Here is an 11825-nt window from a genome sequence, read left to right as displayed (position 1 = left end):
AGCTGGCATGTTCCCCCACTCATTTAGCAGCCGAAATGCTTTTACTAGAACACTCCAAGTCATCTGTGTTTTTACTAGCACACTCCCAAGGCATGATTGTTGTTGACCTTCAGATGGTTGTTTTGTCTGTGCTGTGACCACGGACCAGGGAGAAGCTGTCCAACGGAGAAGGCCCTGTCCCCCCAGACCTCCAGAGAGGAGCTCAGGACTCCCTCAACTCAGAGAGGGCAGGCAGTCAGTCCCCCTAGACCTCTCTCTCCCCCCTCCCTATTCTTCCGCCCCCTCCCTCCTCTCTGTGCCCTCTACCCCCTACTCACTGCCCTCTCTTGCCCGCTCCCCACGGAGGACTGGGCCCTATGGAGGTGAGGGCAGCAGGTGGCTGTTGGGGCTCAGGGGTGGAGGGGCGGACAACATTAATTGAAAACATGAGTATTAAAAAAAATATATATATATATATATATAGTGAGATTGGGTGAAACAAATCGAATGAACAACACGGACTCTATGGCCTGTAGGTGGCAGCACTTTTCTACGAACGTGTTCGATTCGTCATTACCACCCGCCACCGAAGAACTTTGTGCAGGAAGTCGACCGAAGCTGTAAGTTGGCAACGTTTTAATTAGGCTATGTGGACTGGTAATATTGCAATTTCGTTTTACTAAACCATGGAGGTATTATGACTACACCTTATGTTAGGTTATGCCACGGTTGGTCCGTATTACAGCAGCGCTCCCCTCCACAAACACCGATCCCTCACCGCTCCCAATGCTGTAGCTCCGGTAAGCTCTGATGCTGGTTGAGCTCCAGCCGAACACAGTGAACGAACTGGAGTGTGATTATTTTGACCATGTGGATATAGCCGAAAACGGGGGATATGGGTGCGGGCTGTTATTGCACGTCGGCTGCTTGATAATGCAGATTTTATAGAATCGAAACTAATTATCATTTGTTTGTTTTCTTGAAGTCAGTTCTTGCATCGATTCTCTTTGAACTGGGTTCTCACACAACATTGAAAATAGCCGAATAAAAATGTTTTTTTTTGTCATCCTTGGCATAACATGCTCTGCAGTTCATGATTGCCCAGCACTTTGCATGGGAATTTATTTATGTATCTCCATAGCACTTGGAACTGCAGTTACTCCTGTAGGCTACTGTATTGAGATAGATCAGACAGATGGATAGGTAGCTACTATATTTATGTTGTGTTAGTAAGGACAACAAAAAGGCACAATCAGGGACTAATTTACAGTAGGTAAATACACAAAATAGGCCTACACAATACAAGTCTATGAACTCAAGTTGTAGGCTACAGGAGTGCAGTACCTACAGTCAAATCAAATAAGGAGTGTGTCCATGTCAAGTGAAGTGTAACCATCCTGCCCAAGACCGGGCCCAAAAAACAAACCGTCTTAGGTCCCTCCAAGCTGACTCAGGTCCTAGTGTCCAGCCAGGCAGGGGATGCAGTGAACAGCCTGATGGATGCTGGTAGTAAGGGACCCACCCAGAATCACTCGGTGACAGGATCAGTCTGCAGCTAAAGGTGTCAGGAAGAGGGGGCTCACAGTTTGTCACCGTTGCCTGGTATGAATGTGTGTGACATTATACGATACGATATACTTTATTGTCCTCTTAGGGAAATTTGTCTTGGACTTCAATACTGTGCATGCATAGATTGCCTTATGCCTTATGACATTATGTTAGTAACTCTCTCTGTGTTTGCCTTGTTCCCTAGCGGCCATAAGATAAAACCGAGATGATGCGAAACCCGGTGTGGGATCGGGGGGGCCGCAGGAGGGGACACAAAATGGCGCCATTAAAGACTACAGCACACCCACGGACCGCCAGCAGGAGGGTGAAGTCTGCGCATCCAATGTGCACGCCCTGTTACGTGAGACTAGAGCGCTGCCATGTGAACGGCACTGGTCTGGGTGTTGACCTTGGTCCCCTGGTCACCCGAGATAGGATCCCTGAGGTCAAAGTAGAGCAGAAGACAGATATGATTCCTGAGGTCAAAGTTGAGCAGCACGCAGATAGGATCCCTGAGGTCAAAGTTGAGCAGAAAACAAAAAGGATGCATGAGGTGAAAGTTGAGCAGAAAGCAGAATGGATCCCTGAGGTCAAAGTTGAGCAGGAGACAGACAGGATCCTTGAGGTGAAAGTTGAGCAGAAGACAGACAGGATCCCTGAGGTGAAGGTTGAACAGAAGACAGACAGGATCCTTGAGGTGAAAGTTGAACAGAAGACAGACAGGATCTCTGAGGTGAAAGTTGAGCAGGAGACAGACAGGATCCTTGAGGTGAAAGTTGAACAGAAGACAGACAGGATCTCTGAGGTGAAAGTTGAGCAGGAGACAGACAGGATCCTTGAGGTGAAAGTTGAACAGCAGACAGAGCCACTGTTCAATAACACAGAAGCACCTGATCCCTTGATAGCGCACGTATGGTCGCTATGTCCACCCAGAGTCGAGCCAGACAAACCAAAACGGATATATAGGCAGATTATCTTTGTGAGGAAGAATGTGTCACATTTGGGATCTGTTACAGAATCTCAGAGCTCTGGGGAATGCCCAATCGCTGCCATTGACAGCAAACTGAAAAGGCGTGATTGGTTGTTCCCGAAGTCAAATGTGCCGATAAGAACATACGCGAGGCAGAATAGGTTGGGGAAGCGGAATGTGTCGCAGCTCCCGAACTACACTGTCTCACATGGACAAGTTGCAGACTCTCAGGCCTGCCCAGTCCTGAAGATAAAACACTCTATCTCACTCACATCTACTGATCGGCTGCCCGCTGATACTGAGCCAATCACAAAGGACATCAGTGGTCGGCTCTTCCCCAAATCTAACACAGTCGGACAGACAAGTAATATGACAGGAAAAATTATTGTATCACAGCTGTGTAACGGCACCAGCGCACAGGGAGCAGTTACAGAACCTCAGGCCTCTCATGCCTGCTCTGATGGTATGAAAATTGGAATGCAGAATATGACGCATCTCTCAGAGGACACCGGCACACAGGAACTAGTTACAGAACCTCAGAACTCTCCTTCCGGCCCACTTCCTGTCCTTAATATCAAACAGGGGCCTTACAATTGGCTCTTTGCCGATGCTCAGCCAGTCACCAAGGAGACCACACAGCTTCGGATCCCGGAGACCGATCAGCACTCGGACTCGACCGGAGGCGCGGACGACCACGCTGAACTGAAGAAGCCAGTGGGGTGCGAATGGAAATGGAGTGCCGGACAGGACTGCCGGACGGCTCCGGCCGACAGGGGTGTCGCCCGCAGCAGCGTCATGACTCAGACCGAAGGCTGCGGCGATCCCGGAGATAAGCCGGCCAAGGTCAGCCGCAAGTTCAAGCTCAACGTCCAAGCGTTCACCTACTGGAGGGTACAGAACCGGATGAGGGCGCTGTACCTGCGCTGTCTGCAAATGAGAGGCCGAAGAAAGAAACCGCTGAATGCCTGCGCCAAGCTTTATAGCTGTGACGACGCCGCCCTCGCGAACAAAGACAATCTTGTGGCTCCCCAGAAAGCCGCGAGGAAATCGAGGGCGCGCGTTAAGACATACAGCTGCGGGCACTGCGAGCGGACGTTCCCCTTCATCATGCCGCTGAAGAGCCACTTGCGGACGCACCCCGCCATCTTTGTGGCGGTGAGGGGCTACAGCCCCTGCTGCGGCTCGTGCGAGTGGATCAACGACCCGGGCGCCGCCGCTGCCGCCAGAAACGGGTGGCGCAAGAAGAGCTGCTTCCTCTGCAAAGCGTGCAGGAAGGGCTTCAACCTGCAGCAGCGCGTGGGGAGGGGCGACCACAAGCTGTTCTGCGGGGGCTGCAGGAGCGTGTTCCCCTCCGAGGCCGCCCTGCACCGCCACGTCACGGCGCACGCGGGGCCGCAGGCGTGCGCCGAATGCGGCCTGGCGTTCGCCGGCATCCAAGAGCTCCAGCGACACTTGCTGGAGACGATGGCGACGGGCGGCGGGCCGTGCGTGGGGGCGAGGGGGAGTGTGGCGGTCGCCGCCCCGCCGCCGCCACCGGAGGAGCTCCACGCCTGCGGGCAGTGTGGGGAAATGTTCGCCAGCTTAGACGCCCACCTGCTCAGTCACATGGACCAGTGGTCCTTGCCGTCCCCCTCGGCCGACCGGATGAGTGACTTTGAGGGAGAGAAAGAAGAGGAGGAGGAGGAGGAGAGCCTGACACTTGTGTCATCTGAAGACCAAGGAGGAGATCATGCCTTCAAAGAGGATCTTTTCCTCTTTCCCTCCCTGGACTCCTACCCAGTTAAGATGTAGAGAGAGGAGTTGCAGAGTTCCTATCCCTTTAGTGTGGCCTTGTCAAAAGTGAACCAAGTGACACACTGTGGTGAGACGGCAATAGTGCAATGACTCGTATGTTTCATTTGCACCTAGTCATAGTTGGGTTGTGTTCAGTGGGCTGTTGAAAAAGACCTCTAACCAGAAGCTGCTTTTTGAATAGGTTCACTCATTTGGGTGATTTATTCTGCTTTTACTTTATGTGAGATGCAAACATGTGTGGGTCATGTTGGCCAAGTCCAGGATGAATATGACGACCACTTTTTTTATCTGAATTTATTAAAATAATAAAATAGGGTGAAACTTCTCTTTTTTTATTTTACAAAACAAAAACAAAAACAGTGCTTTCATAACTCAAAACGATAACATGCTGCTATGGGTTTTATGTATGAGGGTTGTGTTGATGGAATGATACAGGAGGTGCAGCTCAAACAATGTGCTTTTGATATTCAGTTGTGCTGTGACGCTTCATGGCCTACGTCGGTGCTGTATTAAAGTAAGTGCATATATGAACACTGGACAGGTTCTCAATCTCAGTCCACATTTGCTGTTTATACAAATTTGCGTTGCAAACTTGCTTGGATAGCCACCCTCCATGCCACGGAGTGGCGCAATTGCGTGTATCGTCCAGCTGACATTTTCATTAAATTTTGAAGAAGGAAGGACGAGAGACTGGCGAGAAGAGGACAGATATGACAGGGCGCGGGAAGAGAAAATCCAAATCTACTCCGCAGGTGCGTTTTCTGAATCGAGCCACTATAAACCTAACCGAATAAAGCAACTGTCTTGTAAGACATTGTATTTATTGTTACTTGGCAAATGCTAGGTCTTGCTTATTTCCGTTAGTTTTTGCAGGGAGCTTGGATGGATGGTCAATATGGCAGTGGCCCCGCTTTGTCAGTCAGAGCTGAACAGCTAACGTGACCGGGTCCAATGTTGGAACGCAAATGCAGCTAGTCTAGCCAAGCTTTGAAGCAATGTATGAACCAGTATGATGCTGATTGGTAGCTAACGTTGGCTGGCTAGCTAAAATGTATTTACCGTTTCAGCTGACGCCGTTAGTGTTAATTGACTGACCACTGCAAGTTAGAACAAACGTTACAGCCGTGGTGGTTCTTGAAATGTTAGAAGCCAACGTTACTCGTTAGGGTTTCACTAGCCGGGAGCTAACGTTAGCTATGCGAGCTAGCTAGCCAGCCATTCCGTCTGATATGCTGGCTAACGTTGGTTGGTTAGTCCGCTTAGGTAAGACACTCAGACAGATAATACACAATCGCTATTAATGTTTACGGTTTTGTTATGTAGTCTAGCAAACAGTTAGGCTACGCCTGTCATCAAGACATGTATAGCCAATTTACCATATCTAGCTAAAAAATGTATTATAAGTTACCGTATGTAACCACTGCTTAACATCCATATGTAAAACACTAACACTACACCATACATTCTGTCCAGCCTTAACGTGTCCATGAAAGTATCAAGGAATTCAGAACAAGAGAACTGAACCTTTAACTGTAGCTACCTTTAGTATTATGTGCAGCTAGTGCTGCATTTAGTGGCTGCCGTAAACTGAGTGCGTTTAACCCGGACAGTTAGCTTCTAGCTTCCATATGGAACCATTCAAAACGTGCCTGGTGAATAACGCCCGGTCTCCTGACTGCGCTGTGACCGACAGGAGTCGACCAATGGGGAGATGAAGAAAGCCAGACCGGCCGGTTCGGAGGAGGAGCCGGCGAGGCCGCTGGCCGAGGTGCGCTCTGAGCTGAGGGAGGAGGTGGAGCGACTGTACAAACTACGGATGCCTGAAGACCTCTACCACTTCTGGGAGTTCTGCAGGCGCCTGCGGCCTGACGACCCTCGGGGTAGGGTAGGCCCTTTATTTTTAGAGCACCCGTCTCTCTCTCCTCTTAAACAGCATGGCGTTCCCCAGGGAAATGTTCGCCAATTTTACCTTTGGAAGCTTTGACTGAGGTGGGAGCTGTGCTTAGCCATCATCAACCCAGCCTATACTGGATAGCTGAATACGAGTTTCGCGATGCCAGACTTTGAGAGTCTAGTTGACTACTGGTTCTAAATGCCATCCAAAGCTCGACTTCACTTGTGGAGAACTGAAGGCACTTTAAATGTATTTTATTCACCACTCTCCCATGCTCCCCCGCCCCATCTACTCTCTCTCTCTCTTTCCTTCTCCCTCCCCCTCTCTCCATCCCTGTAGACGCCTTGACAGACACCCTGGGTTTGCGTCTGGTTGGCCCGTTCGACATCCTGACGGAGGCCCACCGAGGGCTGCCGGGGCGCCAGCCCAACTTCCACCTGCACTGGCGGTACTTCTACGACCCCCCCGAGCTGCAGACGGTGCTGCGGGGCAGCGTGGACAGCCAGCACCACATGGGCTACTACAGGTACGCGGGCGGGACAGCCAGGGCTGGGCTGAACTGGCAGGGAGGAAGCGGGGGGCTTGACTTGATCCATCCTTCTCTCTCTCTTTCTTACTCCTTCTTTCTCTTTATTTATCCGTCTGTCCATTTCGCTGTCCATTCGTCTGGCTGTCTTCGTCTCCGATCGGTCGCGCACCTGTGCCCGTGTCTTTAAGTAAGTGTGCCCCTGTTTCGCAGAGACTCCCCGGACTCGCTGCCCGCCTTCGTCGGCGAGAACGAAGCCAAGAAGGGCTTCGCCATCACCCAGATAGGGGACAACCTGTTTGCCGCTGTCTAGTGAGTAACGTTACCCTCCTGGCCGAGCGAGTCGGGAGCCTACAAACGTCAAAAGCCAAGATCATTTCCAGCGGTGATGCATCTCATAATCCCTCTTGTCTTGTCACCCTCTCTTTCTCCCTCCCCCATATTCCTCTTCAACCCTCGCAGCCAGTTTCTATTGAAGAAGAGGAAAGAACGGGGTGGAGCTAAGCATGGGGGTGGGGCCCTGGGGACCCTGGAGGCGGAGCTAAGGGAGAGGGCGGAGACCCTGGGCTTCTCCCTGGAGCAGAAGACCAAAGGCATGAAGCTGAGGGACAAGAAGGTAGGAGCGGACGTGTCAAGACGCCAGCAAACAAACACGGCCAAACAAAATACCACCAATGGTGCATTCATTATAATGCTACCACGGCTATGAATGCTACTACTGCAAATTATGATCATTACAACAATAATTTTAACCATTATAAAGAATTGAATGCAAAAGACGGATTGCTTGCATTTCCACTCATTATTTAATATTTGGCACGAATAAAGAAATGGCTAAAGAGCCTTCTTTAGAGCATAACATGTCCTGAAGAAGGCTGTTCCTTCCAGGGAATTCCTCTTTGGACTGGCAGTGTGTATGCATGTTCCCACGGAAGGTTGGTGGTTCATTCAGGACATCCAGCCTGCATCCTACAGTTTAGAGTATAGTACAGTAGAACAGGACATGCAGCCTACATCCTACAGTTTAGAGTATAGTACAGTAGAACAGGACATCCAGCCTACATCCTACAGTTTAGAGTATAGTACAGTAGAACAGGACATCCAGCCTACATCCTACAGTTTAGAGTATAGTACAGTAGAACAGGACATGCAGCCTACATCCTACAGTTTAGAGTATAGTACAGTAGAACAGGACATGCAGCCTACATCCTACAGTTTAGAGTATAGTACAGTAGAACAGGACATCCAGCCTACATCCTACAGTTTAGAGTATAGTACAGTAGAACAGGACATGCAGCCTACATCCTACAGTTTAGAGTATAGTACAGTAGAACAGGACATGCAGCCTACATCCTACAGTTTAGAGTATAGTACAGTAGAACAGGACATCCAGCCTACATCCTACAGTTTAGAGTATAGTACAGTAGAACAGGACATGCAGCCTACATCCTACAGTTTAGAGTATAGTACAGTAGAACAGGACATGCAGCCTACATCCTACAGTTTAGAGTATAGTACAGTAGAACAGGACATCCAGCCTACATCCTACAGTTTAGAGTATAGTACAGTAGAACAGGACATCCAGCCTACATCCTACAGTTTAGAGTATAGTACAGTAGAACAGGACATGCAGCCTACATCCTACAGTTTAGAGTATAGTACAGTAGAACAGGACATCCAGCCTACATCCTACAGTTTAGAGTATAGTACAGTAGAACAGGACATGCAGCCTACATCCTACAGTTTAGAGTATAGTACAGTAGAACAGGACATGCAGACTACATCCTACAGTTTAGAGTATAGTACAGTAGAACAGGACATCCAGCCTACATCCTACAGTTTAGAGTATAGTACAGTAGAACAGGACATCCAGCCTACATCCTACAGTTTAGAGTATAGTACAGTAGAACAGGACATGCAGCCTGCCTCTAGCCCACGCGTTGTGCCCTACTGACCCGAGACTCCCGTCACTGCCCAGGTGGTCACCAAGACGTTTCACGGAGCGGGCATCGTTGTCCCCGTAGACAAGAACGACGTGGGGTACCGGGAGCTGCCCGAAACAGACGGTAAGAGAGTGTTTGTTTTAGCACTGTTCTAACCCCGTATGTGTAAATCAATAGACTAAGCTCGCTGAGGTAGACGATGGGTAGACTGATGATGTGATGACGAACATTAGAGGTGTTTGTTTATCCGTTTCCTTCCCCCCTCTGTGCGTGTGTGTGTGGCCCTGACGACGGCAGAATAGAAAATGGCGTTTGTTGTTGTTTTTTCTGTTGCAATTCATGAAGGTGACCAAAGGAAGGAGGATGAAAATACAATGACAATGAAAATACATTATTATGCCAATAGAATGACAGTAGTAGATGACCAAGTTGTTGTTGTTGTCGCCCCCCCCCCTCCATGTTTCTGTTCCAGCGGGTCTGAAGAGGATCTGCAAGGCCATCGCCGAGGCGCGCGACGACGACGAGAGGACCAAGGCCTTCGGGCCGCTCCAGGAGATGATCACCTTCGTCCAGTTCGCCAACGACGAGTGTGACTACGGCATGGGCTACGAACTGGGAATAGACCTCTTCTGCTACGGCTCGCACGTCAGTGTCACGCGCACACACGCAAAAAACTAAACGAACGAGCGCTTTTCATTCGTCCATTCACTTTTCACCAAAACACCATACCGTGAATGCGAGTGTCACAGAGACAGACCCATTACTTCTTCCGAGTACCTTTCCTGTGTCCCTACATAAACAGACGTAGTAAATACAGAAGATTTATTCAGATTTATTCAGCCATGTAGGTTTACACTTTGCATTCATTGGTCTGTTGGCAAGGAATTTGCCTTGGTCTGTTGGTTCACGACAATAAAACATGGTGCAAGAACACCAGACAGGACAGAAGAGGACCTCTGGTTATATAATCCATTATTGCTAGCATGTAGCGACTCGCGCGCGCCCTCCGTTCTGTGTCTGTCGTCCTCACCCTCCCGTTTCCTGCCTCCAGTACTTCTACAAGGTGGTGAGGCAGCTGCTGCCCATGGCCTACAGCCTGCTGAAGAGGGGCTTGTTCGGGGACATCCTGGAGGCCCACCTGTCCAACCGCACTCACGACGACCTCGACCAGCTCGCCACCAGGTGAGCCGGAGCGGAGGACGGCGGCGAGAGACGAGATGGATTCTGGTTTTTGTCAGCTCTCTGCCACTTTTGTTTTTATTGTGGTTGTTGTCGTTGTTGTTGATGATGATGATGATACGGTGCTGCTGCCACCATTTATTGGTACCAACTGTATTTGTCTTTGTGTGCTAAAGGTAGATGTCTAATAAAGTATTATATTTTTAAATGTCTGACCCAATATATGTGTGTATTTGTGCAGGCATGGGCTTCTAACTTATACAACACCTTGCAGGTTCTGTCATACCTCTGTCCAAGTGATTGTGTGGCTCCCCCTACTGGTTGAATACAGTATTGAATCAGCTAGGAACTCTACAACAATGAGAATAGACGGACTGGGTCTCCACTGAGTTATTATAGAAGACATAGAAGTTACATCACTCCTATCTTCTACTGTATGTCTCCCATTTCCTGTGATGCCTTTCTACAACCCTTCCAGCTAATCTGCCATCATACATGTTCAGATAAGTCTCCATTTCTCTGAAACAGTCTTCCATGTTAGGAGGGAGTCAGACAGTCTCAATATTGAAGTCTAAAGATCTATTTATTGAGCACTATTAGCAGTGTTGGCACTGGACCTTCCCCCTGACCCTTTCCCATCCTCTACGTCTCCCATCTCCCTCACTGGCCTATTTTCACAGCTCATCAGCCCTGGTCCTGCGTGTTGAGAACAGGAAGCTCAACACGCAGCTCCGATCCCACTCAGCATGCGGTTGGATCATGTCCCCTCTGGCTATAATTGAGGCCTGTAGTCTTGGTCGGATGTTAATTTGGCCAAGTACTTGTGTAATGATATACTAATATAAGATGTTGGTGGACAGTGGACAAGTTTGGCAGGAAGATTTGCACAAAAAATCCAATTCCTCCGGCCAGAACAGAGACAGAAGACAAATGTCTGTCCGAGGCATGACGAGGTCATTACTTTGAGTGTTCCTTCTCATGTCACCAAGTGATATATCACAGAAGTCTTCCAGATGTGGTCAGAGACCTGATTGCCTAGCCAATTTAGTTTGTTGCCAAGACCCACCACAGTACAAATATGGGGAACTGTAGTCTGTCTGGTCGACACTATACTGTGTTTGCTGCTGTGTTGTAATCTCACTGAGCTAATGTGTTTGCATTTTTTATAAACAAAAAGCGTAAACATCTGAGATCGTATGTGTTTGTGCAGGCATGGACTCATGAGTACTTGTCCAACACCTTTCAAGGTTGCAGACTGTTAATAAAATGATAGTACTCTACACATCCATCATCAACTCAAAGGAAGGCTGGAGCTGAGCCAGATTGACCATCGGGTTCTTGGTCACCTCCCTGACCGAGGCCCTTCTCCCCCGATTGCTCAGTAACAGTCATGGTGGTTCCAAACTTCTTCCATTTATGAATGATGGAGACCACTGTGCTTGCTGGTATCTTCAGTGCTGCAGAATTTTTTTGTACCCTTCCCCAGATCTGTGCCTTGATACAATCCTGTCTCAGAGGTCTTCAGGCAATTCCTTTGACTTCATGGCTTGGTTTTGCTCTGTAAGAACAAACTTTTTGCACATCTGTGCGGGCAGGTGTGTCGGAGAAACCATACAGGCTGACTGAAATAAAGAAAAGACTCCAGCACACTGTCCTCTTCACTTGCAAAAACAAACATTTGGTTTGTGCTCTGACATGCACAGTCAACTGTGGGACCTTATATAGGGCTTGGGAAAATGTAGTCCCAGACACGACCATCTTGTTTCTACACAGGTGTATCTATTTGTCTGATTGCATAGGATTCTATGCAGTAGAGCCAATCAGACAAATAGATACACCTGTGTAGAAACAAGATGGTCGTGTCTGGGACTACATTTTCCCAAGCCCTATAGACAGGTGTGTGAATTTCCAAATCATGTCCAATCAATTGAATTTAACACAGGTGGACTCCCAAGTTGTAGAAACATCTCAACTCCCATCTTTCATTTCTCT

At 48.8% G+C, this 11825-nt stretch overlaps 1 protein-coding gene across 1 annotated transcript; it reads left to right on the top strand.

The window, feature by feature from the left end:
* The first annotated feature begins 4981 nt into the window (after positions 1-4981).
* hpf1 (histone PARylation factor 1) lies at positions 4982-9974 on the top strand. Its single transcript, XM_084454764.1, has 8 exons — positions 4982-5043; positions 5985-6171; positions 6525-6711; positions 6925-7023; positions 7174-7327; positions 8690-8777; positions 9127-9299; positions 9706-9974. The coding sequence occupies exons 1-8, from the start codon at positions 5002-5004 to the stop codon at positions 9838-9840; spliced, it is 1065 nt and encodes a 354-aa protein (XP_084310890.1). The 5' UTR covers positions 4982-5001; the 3' UTR covers positions 9841-9974.
* Positions 9975-11825: the final 1851 nt, after the last annotated feature.

Source organism: Borostomias antarcticus (genome assembly GCF_949987555.1).
Source record: "Borostomias antarcticus genome assembly, chromosome: 20".
In the NCBI taxonomy this organism is placed as follows: domain Eukaryota; kingdom Metazoa; phylum Chordata; class Actinopteri; order Stomiiformes; family Stomiidae; genus Borostomias; species Borostomias antarcticus.
This window is presented reverse-complemented; position numbering and strand designations above follow the sequence as displayed.